Source organism: Pelophylax lessonae, assembly GCF_965119305.1.
Source record: "Pelophylax lessonae genome assembly, chromosome: 4".
Classification (NCBI taxonomy): Eukaryota; Metazoa; Chordata; class Amphibia; order Anura; family Ranidae; genus Pelophylax; species Pelophylax lessonae.
In genome coordinates this window covers 58966009-58982979 of record NC_138771.1, presented here as the reverse complement: position 1 = coordinate 58982979, position 16971 = coordinate 58966009, and the positions used below count along the sequence as shown (strand labels likewise).

General features: G+C 42.1%; 1 protein-coding gene across 1 annotated transcript in view; it reads right to left on the bottom strand.

Moving 5' to 3' along the window:
- Positions 1-16971, bottom strand: part of SEMA4B (semaphorin 4B) — a 100231-nt gene that overhangs the window by 5841 nt on the left and 77419 nt on the right. The window contains exons 5-10 of the mRNA XM_082253225.1: positions 13589-13700; positions 13218-13334; positions 12598-12755; positions 8051-8232; positions 7522-7672; positions 3625-3838 (exon numbers count right to left, since the gene is read on the bottom strand). Of these exons, the coding sequence (XP_082109351.1) occupies positions 3625-3838; positions 7522-7672; positions 8051-8232; positions 12598-12755; positions 13218-13334; positions 13589-13700 (934 nt within the window). The remainder of the gene's footprint in view (positions 1-3624; positions 3839-7521; positions 7673-8050; positions 8233-12597; positions 12756-13217; positions 13335-13588; positions 13701-16971) is intronic.

Below are 16971 nucleotides of genomic sequence, written 5' to 3'. Positions count from 1 at the left end.
ACTGTCCAATATATTCAAACATTTTAGGTTCCAAAAAGAAAAAAATGTATTATAATGCAATCGCATGATTTGGTTTAAAGAGGAGCTCCACTCTCCTGTGGTCATTCCTTGCAGCTCTTCACATCTTTACATACCCTGTGCATGTGCAGATGTGCCACAGGTCTCTGCCAGGTCTTTGGGATCTGGAATCGGGAACTTTGCAGACACTGCACCATGGGTGTGCATGCATGGGTATTCGCAGGTCTCTGACAGGTCTTTGGGATCTGGAATCTGGGACATTACAGACAGCTGCACCATGGGTGTACATGAATGAGTATTCGCAGGTCTCTGCCAGGTCTTTGGGATCTGGAATCTGGGACTTTACAGACAGCTGCACCATGGGTGTGCATGCATGGGTATCCGCAGGTCTCTGCCAGGTCTTTGGGATCTGGAATCTGGGACTTTGCAGACACTGCACCATGAGTGTGCATGCATGGGCATCCGCAGGTCTCTGCCAGGTCTTTGGGATCTGGAATCTGGGACTTTGCAGACACTGCACCATGAGTGTGCATGCATGGGTATCCGTAGGTCTCTGCCAGGACATTGTGATCTGGAATCTGGGACTTTGCAGACACTGCACCATGAGTGTGCATGCATGGGTATTTGCATGTCTCTGCCAGGTCTTTGGGATCTGGAATCTGGGACTTTGCAGACACTGCACCATGAGTGTGCATGCATGGGTATCCGTAGGTCTCTGCCAGGACTTTGGGATCTGGAATCTGGGACTTTGCAGACACTGCACAATGAGTGTGCATGCATTGGTATCCACAGGTCTCTGCCAGGTCTTTGGGATCTGGAATCTGGGACATTACAGACAGCTGCACCATGGGTGTGCATGCAGGGGTATTCGCAGGTCTCTGCCAGGTCTTTGGGATCTGGAATCTGGGACTTTACAGACAGCTGCACCATGGGTGTGCATGCATGGGCATCCGCAGGTCTCTGCCAGGTCTTTGGGATATGGAATCTGGGACTTTGCAGACACTGCACCATGAGTGTGCATGCATGGGTATCCGTAGGTCTCTGCCAGGTCTTTGGGATTTGGAATCTGGGACTTTGCAGACACTGCACCATGAGTGTGCATGCATGGGTATTCGCAGGTCTCTGCCAGGTCTTTGGGATCTGGAATCTGGGACTTTACAGACAGCTGCACCATGAGTGTGCATGCATGGGTATTCGCAGGTCTCTGTCAGGTCTTTGGGATCTGGAATCTGGGACTTTACAGACAGCGGCACCATGGGTGTGCATGCATGGGTATTCGCAGGTCTCTGCCAGGTCTTTGGGATCTGGAATCTGGGACTTTACAGACAGCTGCACCATGAGTGTGCATGCATGGGTATTCGCAGGTCTCTGTCAGGTCTTTGGGATCTGGAATCTGGGACTTTACAGACAGCTGCACCATGAGTGTGCATGCATGGGTATCCGCAGGTCTCTGCCAGGACATTGTGATCTATTATCTGCCGGGTCATTGTGATCTAGTATCTGCTAGGACTTTGGGATCTGGTATGTGAGACATTGCAGACAAGTGTACCATATGAGATCTGGTATCTGTCTTTGAAATGTCCCAGATACCAGATGCCAAAAACCTTGCGGAAACCTGTGGATATATGCACATATATGGTGTAGTTTTCTGCAATGTCCCCGCTGCCAGACAACTGCACCATGTGTGTACATACACAGGTAACTGCAGGTTTCTGCCAGGTCTTTGGGATCTGGTATCTAAAACGCTACAGGCAACTGCACCATTTGTGTGCAAGCCTAGGTATCTGCAGGTCTCTGACAGGTTTCTGGGATCTTGTTATCTAACAGGTCTTTGGGATCTGATATCTCAGGCACTGCAGTCAACTATACCATCCGTGTGCATGCGCGGGTATCCTTCATGTGCGCAGATGTGCCGTAAGTTTCAGAAAGATTTTTGATACCTGCGGCACATCTGCACATGTGTGAAATCTCATGGTATGCATGCTCCCTTCAACAAAATACTACCACGTGGCATATGACATGGACATGCCAGGAGGGAGCACTATGCCACTCTCACCTAGGCATTAAAGCAGAAAGTGCTGCACTGCAACACTAAGAAAATTAATATTTCTAAAAAAAAAGAGGAATTGTTTTTCAGTTTAAATAATGACAGGGGAAGAACCAGGATAGAACAAGCCATTGCCATGGGTAAAGGTCTGTTTCAATGACTACAGAAAATAATATTCACAGTAACATATTTGAAACCAAATTTGATAAAGGGAGGGGCGACGTGCTGACGTTACCGCGCGTTTGATGATCGCAGAAGTACGGGCGTTTTATTGGAGCCGGCCAGCTTTTTCATCCCATGCATGATCTATGCGTTTTGATGTAAGTACAATTATTTTTAACCTAAATGAATTAGTTTGGTTTAACACTATGGCGGGTAATATCATTTTTGGGAACCCTTGTGAGACCTTCTCTTTGAAAGAGGATCCTCTCCTTTAGAGCTCTGTGGACGGTCCTGACAACCATCCTTGCTGTCTCCATTTGTTGTGAATCCTGATACCATCTACCCTAACAGCACAAGTAAAGGCCCTGGCTGGGTATTGACCACAAGCGCGTTTGACCCTCTGTGATAGGGGGTCCTTGCCAGCTGGTGAGCGTGCAATTTATAAGGTGGAGGCTGCACTCTATTGGTGGGGATTGGGTATCCATAACTTTTTAATTTAATTTGTTTCCCGGGTAATATGATAATCATTTGTGTCTATTCATAAGGACAGATTATCCTTTCTTGGGACAATTTGTTCCCAATGATTTATGTTTACGGAATTCATTTTTTTCTTAGTTTAACACTATTCACATGTGTATTTAGCGCAGCTCTATATGCAACCGTTTATCTTTTCACTGTGCCTATCTCACAGCTGAGTTGCCGCTTTAAATTGTTTATTTACCGCAGTTTTTTTCATTTGACATCGCTAATTTGATAAAAAGCTGCCTATGCTGAAGTCCGATCAGTATAGTGTGGAATATAAATAATTGGTATAGGTTACAGCACATAAAAGCTCTCTTGACAAAAAACCTACAGTATATTTCCATTCAAAAATTCATTAAAAATAAAAATAAAATCTAAAATTGACGTATGTCTGTAGTCATAGGCATGCGCAGGGGGTGTGCCGAGTGTGCCTGGGCACACCCTAATCACCCCGTGCGACGCAGATTCTTCACTGCTGATATTTCACCAAAGCCCCCCAACGAGGCTTCTAAAAAAAATTGTAAAAAAAGATAATTAAAAAATACAATTGTAAAAAATATTACAAATATAAAAATAATAAAAATGAAAAGCTACTGACACTGTCCATGTTTTAATATATTTTAAAATGTTTTTTACATTTATTTATGAGTATGTGTGTGTGTATATGTATGTGTGTATATATATATACATACATAAATACACACACACACACGCATGTGTGCTTGAGCTTTGGGGTGCACACCCTAATACAAAAGGCTGTGCACACCTATGTCTGTAGTCGCATTTCAACATTTACTGCTGCTCCCAATAAATCTAGAGAAATGAATCTTTTCTTTTAGAAGTGATAGAAATCTGACATCTTCATTGTCTCTTACCTGTTCCCAAGAACATGACATCATAGGTTTTCTTGAGACCCTTGACCCTTTGCACACTGATCTGCTTGTAGCGCATTTGTGGCTGCAGGAGCAATGCCTGGCTCCGTACCACACTGTCCATCAGAAAATGATCTTTGATGAAGTTTAACACTCTGTCCGGCGTTTGAAGTGAAGAGCTGATATTATTCAGGCGTCTCGCTTTGTTGGTAATGCACTGTGGTATATCCAAAGAACTTGATTAGTTGGCATTCCATAAAATACAAAAGAACTTTATCTATAGCAATTCACAAGTAGAATGATTGCCATTGGAATAAAAGTTCAACTCAGCCCCAAATCTTTCTTTCCAATTGAATGGGTATTGGTAGGGGGGGGGGGGGGGGTAAACTCTGTCCAATTTTATTGCTATAGTGTATTATATTCGCAATACTGTGTATATCTACCCAACTTATGTTAACATATATTTGTATCTTATCCATTTTTATTTTGACATATACACTAACCCCCCCTCCATCGCTGGGGTTATGTTCCAGACCCACCCGCAATAAGTGAAAATCAGCGAAATAGAAATACCCTATTTACATACACCCTAGGCATGTTTTATAACTTTCACTGTACTTTTAACCACTTGCCGACTGCCTAACGACGATTTACTGCGGCGGTCAGCCCCTCACAGGCAAAGCGATGTAGGTCTACGGCACTAGCCTGTGAGGGTCTAGGGAGCGAGCGCGCGCCGCCGGAGGCACGCTCCCGCTCACTCACAGACCCCCCTGCGCGAGTGACCGGCGGACCCGATCGTCGGTTAGAGGGAGAAAGGCAGGCGGCTAATGTAAACAAAGCCGCCTGTCTTTCTCCCCTGTGTAACGGCACAGATCATACGGTCCTGCTATGTAGGACCGTTGATCTCTGTTCTTACACATGAAGCCACAGCCAATCACAGTAAGAAACACACCCCTAGGGACACATATAACCCCTCCCTCTCAAATAAAGTTAACCCCTTTACTGCCAGTGTCATTTTTACAGTAACAGTGCATATGTATAGCACTGATTACTGTAGAAATGTCACTGGTAACCCCAAAAGTGTCAAAAGTGTCAGTCAAGGGTCCGATCTGTCCGCCGCAATGTCGCAGTCCCGCAAAAAAAAAATCGCAGATCGCCGTCATTACTCGTTAAAAAAAAAAACAATAAAAATGACAAAAATCTTTCCCTTAGTTGGTAAACGCAATAACTTTTGCGCAAACCAATCAAAATACGCTTTTTGCGATTTTTTTTTTTTACCAAACATATGTAGCAGAAAACAAATTGGCCTAAAATGTTAAAAAATTTTGATTTTTACATTTTTTGGGGGGAATCTCATATAAAAAAATGTGAAAAATATTGTTATTTTTGCAAAATTGTCGCTCTTTTGTTGTTTATAGCGCATGATCAAAAAACCGCACAGGTGATCAAATACCACCAAAAGAAAGCTCTGTTTGTGGGAAAAAAAGGACGTCAATTTCATTTGGGTACAGCGTCGCACGACTGAGCAATTGTCCGTTAAAGTCACGCAGTGCCGAATCGCAAAATAGGCCCTGGTCCGGAAGGGGGTAAAATCTTCCGGGGCTTAAGTGGTTAAAAGCATTTTAAGGTCTTTAAACACACTTTTAAAACAATAGAAACACAACACATAAAAGATATTGAGAGACAGAGCAAGAGCAATGGAAAACACAAAAATATTGAATTAACAATGATTTAATTAATAAAAAAAAACACAAAATACCGGGACTGTGAAAACTGAACCGCAAAATAACGGGGGTTTACTTTATATTCTTTACTATGTCTAATTTTTAATTTTAATATAGAAGAAAATTTTATTTTATACTCTGTCAAATTTTATTGCTATACTGTATTATATTTGCAATACTGTGTAGATCTAACCAACTTATGTTAACATAGATTTGTATCTAACGGCCTATAAAGAGTTGCTGCATTTTACCACAAGAGGGGAGTATTACCATTAAAGCCATGTTAGGTTGCAAAAAAAGTTCCACGTTTAGCAAGATTTTTTTTTTCTTAAGAAAAGAAAAACCATCAACAATTTTTGTTGTCTGTAACTCTTTCCATGAAGCTACGAATATATCCATGCCTGGCTTTTAAACTTTTAATAGCCAAGAAAACTCAGGACTGGGAGAGAAACATCTATACTAAGAAGGACTGCATTCTGTAGAAACATAGAAGCGTGACCATAAGACTCCATTCACACTAGCGCGACTTGTCAGGCGACTTGGTCGCCTGACAAGTCACGGTGGGTCGCCCGCCATTGAATAGTACAGGACAAGTTCTAATAGGAGTGACACAAGTCGCTCCGACTTAGAAAAAGGGTCCTGTACTACTTTGGGGCGACCTGGAGGCGACTTGCATTGACTTCAATGATATGAAGTGTGCACCGCGACTTCACAGGTCGCCCCAGCAAGTCGTGTCGCGCCAGTGTGAATGGGCGCTTACTAGTAAAAAAAAAAATAAAAATGATATAAATATTTCCCGTAGTTAGTAGACGCGATAACTTTTGCACAAACCAATCAAAATACACTTATTGTGATTTTTTTTTACCAAAAATATGTAGCAGAAAACAAATTGGCCTAAAATGTTAAAAAAAATTTTGATTTTAATTTTCTTTTTTTTTTTGAGACTGTCATATGGCAGAATGTGAAAAATATTGTTTTTTTTTTTTTCAGAGTTGTCGCTCTTTTTGTGTTTATAGCGCAAAAAAATAAAAAAATTGCACAGGTGATCAAATACCACCAAAAGAAAGCTCTATTTGTGGGAAAAAAAGGACATCAATTTTATTTGGGTACAGCGTCACACAACGCGCAATTGTCCGTTAAAATAACGCAGTGCCGAATCGCAAAATATGGCCTGGTCAGGAAGGGGGGAAATCCTTCCAGTCTTAAAGCGGTTGTATCCCGCTTTTTGACACTTTTACCTACAGGTAAGCCTATAATAAGGCTTACCTGTAGGTACAAATAATATCTCCTAAACCGGCACGGTTTAGGAGATATTTACAGTGCATGCAGCCGCTCGCGCGAGTGGCGCATGCGCTCTGAAGGTCCGGGGGGACCTTCAATTAAGTTGCCGGGAGCTTGCCGGAAAAATCACTCCCGCGCGCATGCGCGGGAGTGACGTCATCGCAGCTACGGCCAATCAGCGCGCTGGAGCCGTCTCTTCCGGCCAATCAGCGCGCCGGAGCCGCCGAACCCGGAAGAGACGACGAGGGATCATGGCAGCGCCCGCATCGATGTCCGGGGGTCCGTGTCGGGGCTTCGTTTTAAGGTAAGTTAAACATAATGGGCTAGTATGCGATGCATACTAGCTCATTATGCCTTTGTCTTGCAGGTTTTTTTTTTTTTATTTTTTTTTTTTATAGGGTTTACAACCGCTTTAAGGCTCGTATGCACTTGACGGAAATCGGACGAAATATCCTCCGAATTTTTCTCTCTCATGCTCAGCGGTCATTACCGTTTTTAGTTGACAGTGCATAAATGTTCACGAAATTTCTTGTCAGATTTTTTATTTTTTTTTTGGGACGTTTTTTCCTAGATTTCCGGGTCGTCAGCAACTTCAGATCATGCGCGGTCTTTTGTATCCAATTTTTCGCGGACGTACTGCATACACATTAAACGAAAATTGGTAGTGCTGGGGACGGACGATAAAAAGTTTGATGTTTGTCCCTCCGTTTTTTTTCGTTGCAAATGTCGGCATCGGCTGCTGAAAGTTGTGTACACACTAGCCGAAAATAGTACGATTTTACCTCGGACGGGAATTTTCGGCAGATTTTCTACTAGTGTCTCTCCTTTCCCTTCTTTCCTCCAGACAGAATCATTTTTATAATAATTTGCAAAAGAAGACAATTGCAGTACTTACAGCTCCAGGTCTTTGTTCGGGAACAGAATGGGTGTAGGTACTCCATTGCTGAGACTCCCGGTTTATTTCCTTATAGAGGCCGCTGAAAGCCTTCTGTACATCGTGCATAGAGAAGGCACACACAGCCGAGCTGCCCGCATCTCCATTATTCCTGAAGAGAAAAGATTCCTTTAAGAGACAAAGTCCAATACTCTCTAATGAGCTGTCAGCTTCAAAACAGACTTGCATTTTAAAGATGCTACAGGCCTACGTTCATGTTCCTAATTTAAGCAATCTGCCTTTAATTCCATTAAATGTCAGGAACCCTCTATATACATGGTCAGACATACACGCTGTGAGAACACAAAATTGGGACAAAAAGGGGCCAATACAGAATAAAAGACAGAAGTCTAGACAACAATATTGGAATCTAATAAACAACCAAAAGAAACATTGCGAGTTGTCAAGTCTCAGCAAGGGACCTGTGAAGACAAAGACAAGAAGTCCTCATAGTCCCACACAGCAAGAATACAAATCACGTTCTGCTTACCACTGAGAGGTAAAGACCCCATAGAAGACGGTACTGGCCCAATGGTCCTCCCCTGGAGTGAGCACAAACATATCCTGTAGCACATTGAAAGGGAAGTTATCTCCAGGACGAGTGCACAGGAGCTGAGCTTTCAGGAACGTGGTCCACTTCCTCTGCAATACTCGCTCTCCACCCAGATCACCCTATGGGGGAAAAATTATCACTTATCACTTTCAGCCATTTTGGTTTTCCCCTTTTTAACAACATAAATTGGTATTCTAATCTTCTGTTGGTAAGAACACATATTCATTATAATCAGAGATGTATAGTAACTAAGTAGAACTACTTCACTACTGTACTTAAGTACCGAAAGGCGGTATCTGTACTTTCCTAGAGTAGAATTTTTTTCTCCTACTTCCACTTTTACTTCACTACATTTTTTCGATGATTTCAATACTTCTACTCCGATATTTTTTTTTGTGCTGCATTGTTACTATTTACAATTATAAAATTACCACTGCCAGAACAGTAGATGGCAGGTTTCATGAAGCTCAAAACATGTGTATTATCAGCGCATACGAAAATAAAAGCTACTGTATGTATAAATAAAATCTGCATTTGAAATAATAAAAAACAATATGATGTTCAAACTTTTAACTTCTTTCTTTAATAACTACATAACACAGTACTTGTACTTTTACTTTCATTACTTGAGTAGCAATTTTTTTTCAAAACTACTGGTACTTTTACTTTCAGTACTTGAGTAGCAAATTTTTTTAAAAAAACTACTTGCAATACTTAAGTACAAAAAATGTTGAATACTTTAGTACTTCTACTCAAGTCACTTTTTGATCGAGCACTTGTACTTTTACTCAAGTATGGGTTTCGAGTACTTTATACAACTCTGATTATAATACCTACAGTACATGCATGTCTACATCAAACCTCTTTATAAAAGACTGTAGGGAACCTGTCATACTAGCAATATGGGGGCTGCTACCATGGACTTGTTTTTGAAGGTGCAAAAAATAGTTGACACTAAAGCAGATCTCCATGAAAAGAAAAGAAAAAAAAAAAACTCCCTTGCAGTGGGGCTGCCCCTACAATGCAAGGGTTAAATGCACATTTAGGCCTACTGGGTTTAATTTACCTGATCCTCCGCTTCTGCAGACTCCCTCCGGTCTGTAAGACTGGTCCCCGCAGCCTCTTCTTCCCTATGCTCTGGTGGTGCCAGTTCCTCCGATGTCATCAAGTCCAATGCCCTGCATTGGATGTGAAGACTCTGAGAGACAGTCGACTATTGGAGTGTAGGGAAGAATAGTGCTGGCTGCCAGGGGGGAGTGGAGGATCGGGTAAGTAAAACTGCTTTTTGGGACTCTCTAGACCACAGGTGTCAAACACAATGCCCGTGGGCCGAATTCCGGCCCTCAAAGCCATTTCATGTGGCCCTTGCACCTCTCCTGCAGCTGCAGGAGAGCTCCAGCCCTCTTCTGGCCCTCCTCCAGACCCAGTACTTTTTGCTTTTCAGCAATGCCTTCAGCTTCTTCCCAGCAGCAGCACAAGATAAGGGGGTGCACTGTGATGTAAGGGAGGGTGGGGGACTCAATTTCTGATGGTGGGGAGGCTCTTGTCGTCTTATGTAAGAGTAGGGGATGCTCTGGACATCTAGTCTTACAGATACAACCGGCCCTTTTGAGGGCAATAATAATGTTGATGCGGCCCGCGATTAAATTGAGTTTGACACCCCTGCTCTAGACCTAAAGAGCATTTAACCCTTGCAGTGAGGGGGCAGCCCCTCTGCACAGGAGGACTTTTCTTTTCCCTGGAGCTGGGCTTTAAGGCTCTATTACTTCCTAAACTACTGACCCTGAACAAATATGCTGCCAGTGAAGTGTAAGGACACCTCATGTGTACAAGTCTACCTCATACCCTTTTTTGGGCCAGAGACTCACCAAGTAGTAAAGGAAGGATTATGATGATAGCTCTTGATCATATATCTCCAAAAAGTTAGCAATGGAAGTTCCCATGTTTCTACCGTATTAGTGTCTGTGGCTCATCTATGGCAGGGCCTTAGAATGGCAACATGATTGATTGTATTTTAGTCAACACCTACTATATATATATATATGAAGAATATTGCTATACTTCATTTATGTGGCCATGCCATAAAAAGCAATATGTTACGAAAGTCCGAAACCACCTACCCATCACATTCAAACAAGGGGACCAGAGAGAGAAGTGTTCTGTGGTAACCGGTGGTATTCTCCCATAAATCACCTTGAAAAAGTATTCATACCCCTTGAAATGTTCCACATTTTGTCACGTTACAACCAAAAACTCACATTTTATGTGATAATTGTGAAGTAAAAAGAAAATGATAAATGGTTTTCAAATATTTTTTACAAATAAATATCTAAAAAGTGTAGCGTGCATTTGTATTCAGCCCCCCCCCCCCCAACCAAAATCTAGTGGAAACAATTGCCTATAGAAGCCACCTAAATAGTAAATAGTCCACCTGTGTGTAATTTAATCTCAGTATAAATACAGCTGTTCTGTGAAACACTCAGAGGTTTGTTAGAGAACCTTAGTGAACAGACAGCATCACGAAGGCCAAGGAACACACCACACAGGTCAGGGATAAAGTTGTGGAGAGGTTTAAAGCAGGGTTAGGTTATAAAGAAATTTCTCAAGCTTTGAACATCTCACGGAGCACCGTTCAATCCATCATCTGAAAATGGAAAGAGTATGGCACAACTGCAAACCTACCAAGACATGGCTGTCCACCTAAACTGACAGGCCGGGCAAGGAGAGCATTCATCAGAGAAGCACCCAAGAAGCCCATGGTAACTCTGGAGGAGCTGCAGAGATCCACAGCTCAGGTGGGAGAATCTGTCCACAGGACAACTATTATTCATCCACTCCACAAATCTGGCCTTTATGGAACAGGAAGACAAAAAGAAAGCCACTGCTGAAGGAAAGCTATAGGAAGTCCTGTTTTTAGTTTGCGAGAAGCCATGTGGGGGACACAGCAAGCATGTGGAAGAAGGTACTCTGGGCAGATGACACCAAAATTTAACTTTTTTGCCTAAAAGCAAAAAGCTATGTGTGGCGGAAAACTAACACTGCACACCACCCTGAACACACCATCCCCACTGTGAAACATGGTGATGGCATCATCATGTTGTGGGGATACTTTTCTTCAGCAGGGACAGAGAAGCTGGTCAGAATTGATGGGAAGATGGATGGAGCAAAATACAGGGCAATCTTAGAAGAAAACATGCAAAAGACTTGAGACTGGGATGGAGGTTCACCTTCCAGCAGGGCAACGACCCTAAACATACAGCCAGAGCTACAATGGAATGGTTTAGATCAAAGCATGTATATTAAAAAAGAATAGCGCACACAGATCAAAGCATATTCATGTGTTAGAATGGTCCAGTCAAAGTCCAGACCTAAATCCAATTGAGAATCTGTGGCAAGACTTGAAAATTACTGTTCAGAGACGTTCTCCATCCAATCTGACGGAGCTTGAGCTATTTTGCAAAGAAGAATGGGCAAAAATGTCACTCTCTAGGTGTGCAAAGCTGGTAGAGACATCCCCAAAATGACTTGAAGCTGTAATTGCAGGGAAAGGTGGTTCTACAAAGTATTGACTCATGGGGGCTGAATACCAATGTACGCCACACTTTTCACATTTATTTGTAAAAAAATGTGAAAACCATTTATCATTTTCCTTCCACTTCATAATTATGTGCGACCTCGTGCTGGTTTATCACATAAAATCCCAATAAAATACATTTACGTTTTTGGTTGTAACATGACAAAATGTGGAAAGTTTCAAGGGGTATGAATACTTTTTGAAAGCACTGTAATACCATAGATCCTTGGTCCTCAATCCTGGCCTACAGGGCCCACTAACAGGCCAGGTTTGCAAGATAACTGAAATACATCCCAGGTGATATCATTTGCTGCTCAGTGATTGCAGTACTCTAGTCTGCATCTCCCCAAGGTAATACTTAAAACCTGGCCTGTTAGTGTGCCCTGTAGGCCAGGGTTGAGGACCACTGCCATAGATTGTCAGAGACTGCAGACATGGTACAATAGATAAAGAGATATTCAGAGACTGCAGATATGGTGCAAAAATGGCCAGAGACTGCGGACATACTGTAAGAGACTATCAGAGACTGTGAACATGCAATATGAGTTGTTGGAGACTGGGGACATATTACATGAGACTGTTAGAAATCTCTGTTATACCAGGGAAATAAGAAAACAGAAATTAGTATCTGCAAGGGCCCCACAAAATTGCCAAAGGGCCGCAAGTTGGGCACCAGGGGTCTATGCACTACAAACCTAGGAAAGTCAAGTTCTGATTGGCTATAGATTACTGGAAACCATTTTCTCTTTGCAGCACATAATTAAAGAAAACAGTTCATGTTGGATCTGGATGTTGCACCATAAAAGCCCTACATAACATGTATTCCAAAGGCAATTTAATGAAGGCAGCTTCAAATCACCAAAAAAACACTAAAAAGCAGTACGTAAAAAGATGTTTATCTTATCCTCACCTTGCACACTCGGGCAATCCGTGAAACAAGGAGGTTTTCAAAAAAAGTAAGCTCTTTTCCTGTCTCCGTGAAAAAGAAATATATCTTATCATCATCCCCCACAGGGTTTCCTTTGGGAAGACTCTCTTGTATATAAGCTGAACCAACAAAAGCTGGATCTGTTAATGACAAAGCAATGGCTAATGAGTTTAATAGCAGGTCCTTGGCACAGTTAATCATAGTAGCAACACAAACACACATCCCAGCCTAAATAATAGTCCAGCAATGCTCTTATTTACATACCAGATACAAGCCATCATGCATAATCACACAACCTTCACCCTGTTTTACTTAGTGGAAATTACAACAATTCAGCACAATTATCTTTGAATGGAATAAAATGCCTTTTCCTTCTGGACGCTGTAAATTAACCAGTTTATAAGCCAAATTCTAGATAATAACACCAGCACACGCTACTTGAGCTACAGGAAAGCCTCAAATGGATTCAGCTTAGCAGCCAAGTATTTGGAGCTCTGGAAAAGTTGCAGATACTTCAAAGATAGTGTCTACTCTATGGATATCATACACCATGACATTCTGCTCAAATAGATTCTTATCAAAGGAGGAAATCAAAGGCTAACCTTCGAGCCAGTTCAAGGAGTTCTCCGTCTTCAGAATAATCTTGCTGTCTTGGCTCTTGTATATGCTAGGTTCATTCCCTTGGAAGTTATTGACGGTGCCACCATACATGTCCCCATCTGGTAGTCAAGAAAGGAGGAGTACGGAATGATAAGTAGGAACGGAAAAACAGGCTTTTGAAAAAGGCACTTTAGAGAAAAAAGATGAGGTACGGGATCTCCTACCAACCAGATTTTACGTTTAACTTTTAGAACAAGGAAAATGTATTGCTAATTGGTTCCTCTGGGTTTACCACACCTTATTCTTCGCTTTTTCAAATTAGCCCAAATGGATCTTCAATAAAATGTATAAGTCCCAGAAAGGAGCTACTCACCGACCATGATGGCTGATGATTTGTATTCAGGATCGAAAGGACATCGCCCTTTTCCATCTTCTGTAAATATCTTCCCACTGGAGTCCTTTTCCAAGGTGAAATCACTGATTTTCTAGAAGTATAAAGAACAGTGATGTTAATGCCTCTATAGTGCTGGAAATCAGTTGAACTAAAGCAACAGTCTCCAAACTATGGCCTGTGGGCCTCATCCGGCCCACTACAAGATTTTATCTGGCCCCCGGCTAGGGTCAGTGGCATATCCTCAATATCCACTGATTGAGGATTAAGGTCAGCAGAGGCTTCCTATGGCCTTCCCTTCTGATGTAACTAGTACTTTGATGGAAACCCTGATGTAAAGGGGGAATCTGATAGGGAGCCTGGTGTTAGAAGAGACTCTAATGTAAGGAGTACTTTGATGAAGACCCTGATGTTAGGGGGGAATCTGATAAGGAGCCTGATGTTAGAAGAGACTCTAATGTAAGGAGTACTTTGATGAAGACCCTGATGTAAGGGGGGGATCTGATATGGAGCCTGGTGTTAGAAGAGACTCTTACTGTATGTAAGGAGTACTTTGATGAAGACCCTGATGTAAAGGGGGAATCTGATAGGAAGCCTGATGTTAGAAGAGACTCTAATGTAAGGAGTACTTTGATGGAGACCCTGATGTAAAGGGGGAATCTGATAGGGAGCCTGATGTTAGAAGAGACTCTAATGTAAGGAGTACTTTGATGAAGACCCTGATGTTAGGGGGGAATCTGATAAGGAGCCTGATGTTAGAAGAGACTCTAATGTAAGGAGTACTTTGATGAAGACCCTGATGTAAAGGGGGAATCTGATAGGGAGCCTGATGTTAGAAGAGATTCTAATGTAAGGAGTATTTTGATGAAGACCCTGATGTAAGGGGGAATCTGATAGGGAGCCTGGTGTTAGAAGAGACTCTAATGTAAGGAGTACTTTGATGGAGACCCTGATGTAAGGGGGAATCTAATAAGGAGCCTGATGTTAGAAGAGACTCTAATGTAAGGAGTATTTTGATGGAGACCATGATGTAAGGGGGGAATCTAATAAGGAGCCTGGTGTTAGAAGAGACTCTAATGTAAGGAGTACTTTGATGAAGATCCTGATGTAGGGGGGAAATCTGATAAGGAGCCTGATGTTAGAAGAGACTCTAATGTAAGGAGTACTTTGATGAAGACCCTGATGTAAGGGGGGAATCTGATAAGGAGCCTGGTGTTAGAAGAGACTCTAATGTAAGGAGTACTTTGATGGAAACCCTGATGTAAGGGGGGAATCTGATAAGGAGCCTGGTGTTAGAAGAGACTCTAATGTAAGTAGTACTTTGATGGAGACCCTGATGTAAGGGGGGAATCTTATATGGAGCCTGGTGTTAGAAGAGACTCTAATGTAAGGAGTACTTTGATGAAGACCCTGATGTAAGGGGGGATCTGATAAGGAGCCTGGTGTTAGAAGAGACTCTAATGTAAGGAGTACTTTGATGAAGACCCTGATGTAAGGGGGTAATCTGATAAGGAGCCTGATGTTAGAAGAGACTCTAATGTAAGGAGTACTTTGATGGAGACCCTGATGTAAGGGGGAATCTAATAAGGAGCCTGATGTTAGAAGAGACTCTAATGTAAGCAGTATTTTGATGGAGACCATGATGTAAGGGGGGAATCTGATAATGAGCCTGATGTTGGAAGAGACTCTAATGTAAGGAGTACTTTGATGAAGACCCTGATGTTAGGGGGGAATCTCACAGGGAACCTGTTGTAATAAGAGACTCTGAAGTGAGGAATACTTTGATGGGGACCCTAATGTAAGGGGGGGGCTTTAATGTAAGGGGGACTCTGATGGGGATTTATGTGTAAAATATGCAATGCCAACCTCTCATCTGGATGCCTGGGCAGAGGAAGCAAATCAGTGTCCCTGCCAAACACAGGACGGACCATGAAAGAGAGGTCTGTTATTTCTTTATGAGCAAGAGGAGATTTTGATCTACAGTAATTTTTGTACTGTAGATCCCCTTTAATCATTAAAAAAAATTGTGGCAACTTTTATTATTGAGTGACAAGGGTATAGGTTGCATTTCACATCTACCATGTTAAGTGATAAACTGCAATACTTTCATTCCACTCTGATAAATATATGTTTAAATGGGCACATGACTCAGAACCACAAGAATGCCATTGAAATAATGCTGATTAAAGCCACAATCATTTCTAGATTTTTTCACTGCAGAATTGACTTGACATGTCTATCATATATATATATATATGGAATAATGTATTGCTATATATCCACAAGTCAGGCTCTGTGTACAGATGTGAGTGTCAATGCAATGTTTCCCTGTAGTGGGGGCTCTTCTAATTGGTTTCACCGCGGGAAGCAATGAGCCGGGCAGAATGTGTTTATGTGTGCCTGTTTACAATGATTACACATTTGCATGGGCACCCTTGGGCATCGGTGCATCTGTGCATAATCAACTTTTAGCTTGATTTCGGAGCAGTTGGCATGTGTATAAATATTGATATAGTTAATAATGTGCAGGTAAGCAGATGCCTTTTCAACTGCTCTTCACAGATGCCAATTAACCCATTTAAAGACAATTTTCTGGTGATGAAATTGTTAAAAGCCTTGCAAATGGCAGTCAGTTTATAGGTATGTGTTAATAGATAGTGTGGCATGGGATGCCAGCGTTGGGTGTTACACTTGCTGGGATGATGATGAATATTGATACGATTGTGATGTCATTAGAACAACAGTGACTTCACGTCTATCCACTCAACAAGTTTCAGGCGATGGCCTACGTATACAGACAATTGTTTATTCAGCCTCAAACAATGGCCCCATAGTACAAACAAAGCAAGCTAATCATACAAATAATGCATTAGGAAATTTAATTATACAACCCAAAGGTCTCTCCGGCATACAATAATCGAGGAAATGTGTAAGCTGATCTTGATGGCTGAATCCACTTATTGGTGGAATAAAACTGCTTTTTCAGCAAGCAACAGAAACAAACTTTGTAGAAGAGAATGCTTATTATTTAAAGATAAACACATGGCCCTTTATTTTCCATTCTATACATCTCCAGTGCCCGTCCATGAAAATCACTATTTAAAGGAAATCTGTAATCAGAGGGGTATGGGTGTTAGCTGCCTGGCTCTCATGCCGGTCCTCTGGTTTTAATAATTTCCAAGTAACCAACATGCAATTATGTAAAGCCAGAACTCCAAATTCTTACACTTGTGCGAGATCAGTGAAAAAGCAACTGGATTAGCATAACAGCTCAGGGCCATCTTACCAAATGGGCACGCTGGGCAGTTGCCCCGGGGCCCCACTTGCCCAGATGGCCCCACCTGCCCAGCCCCAGCCAAGCATTA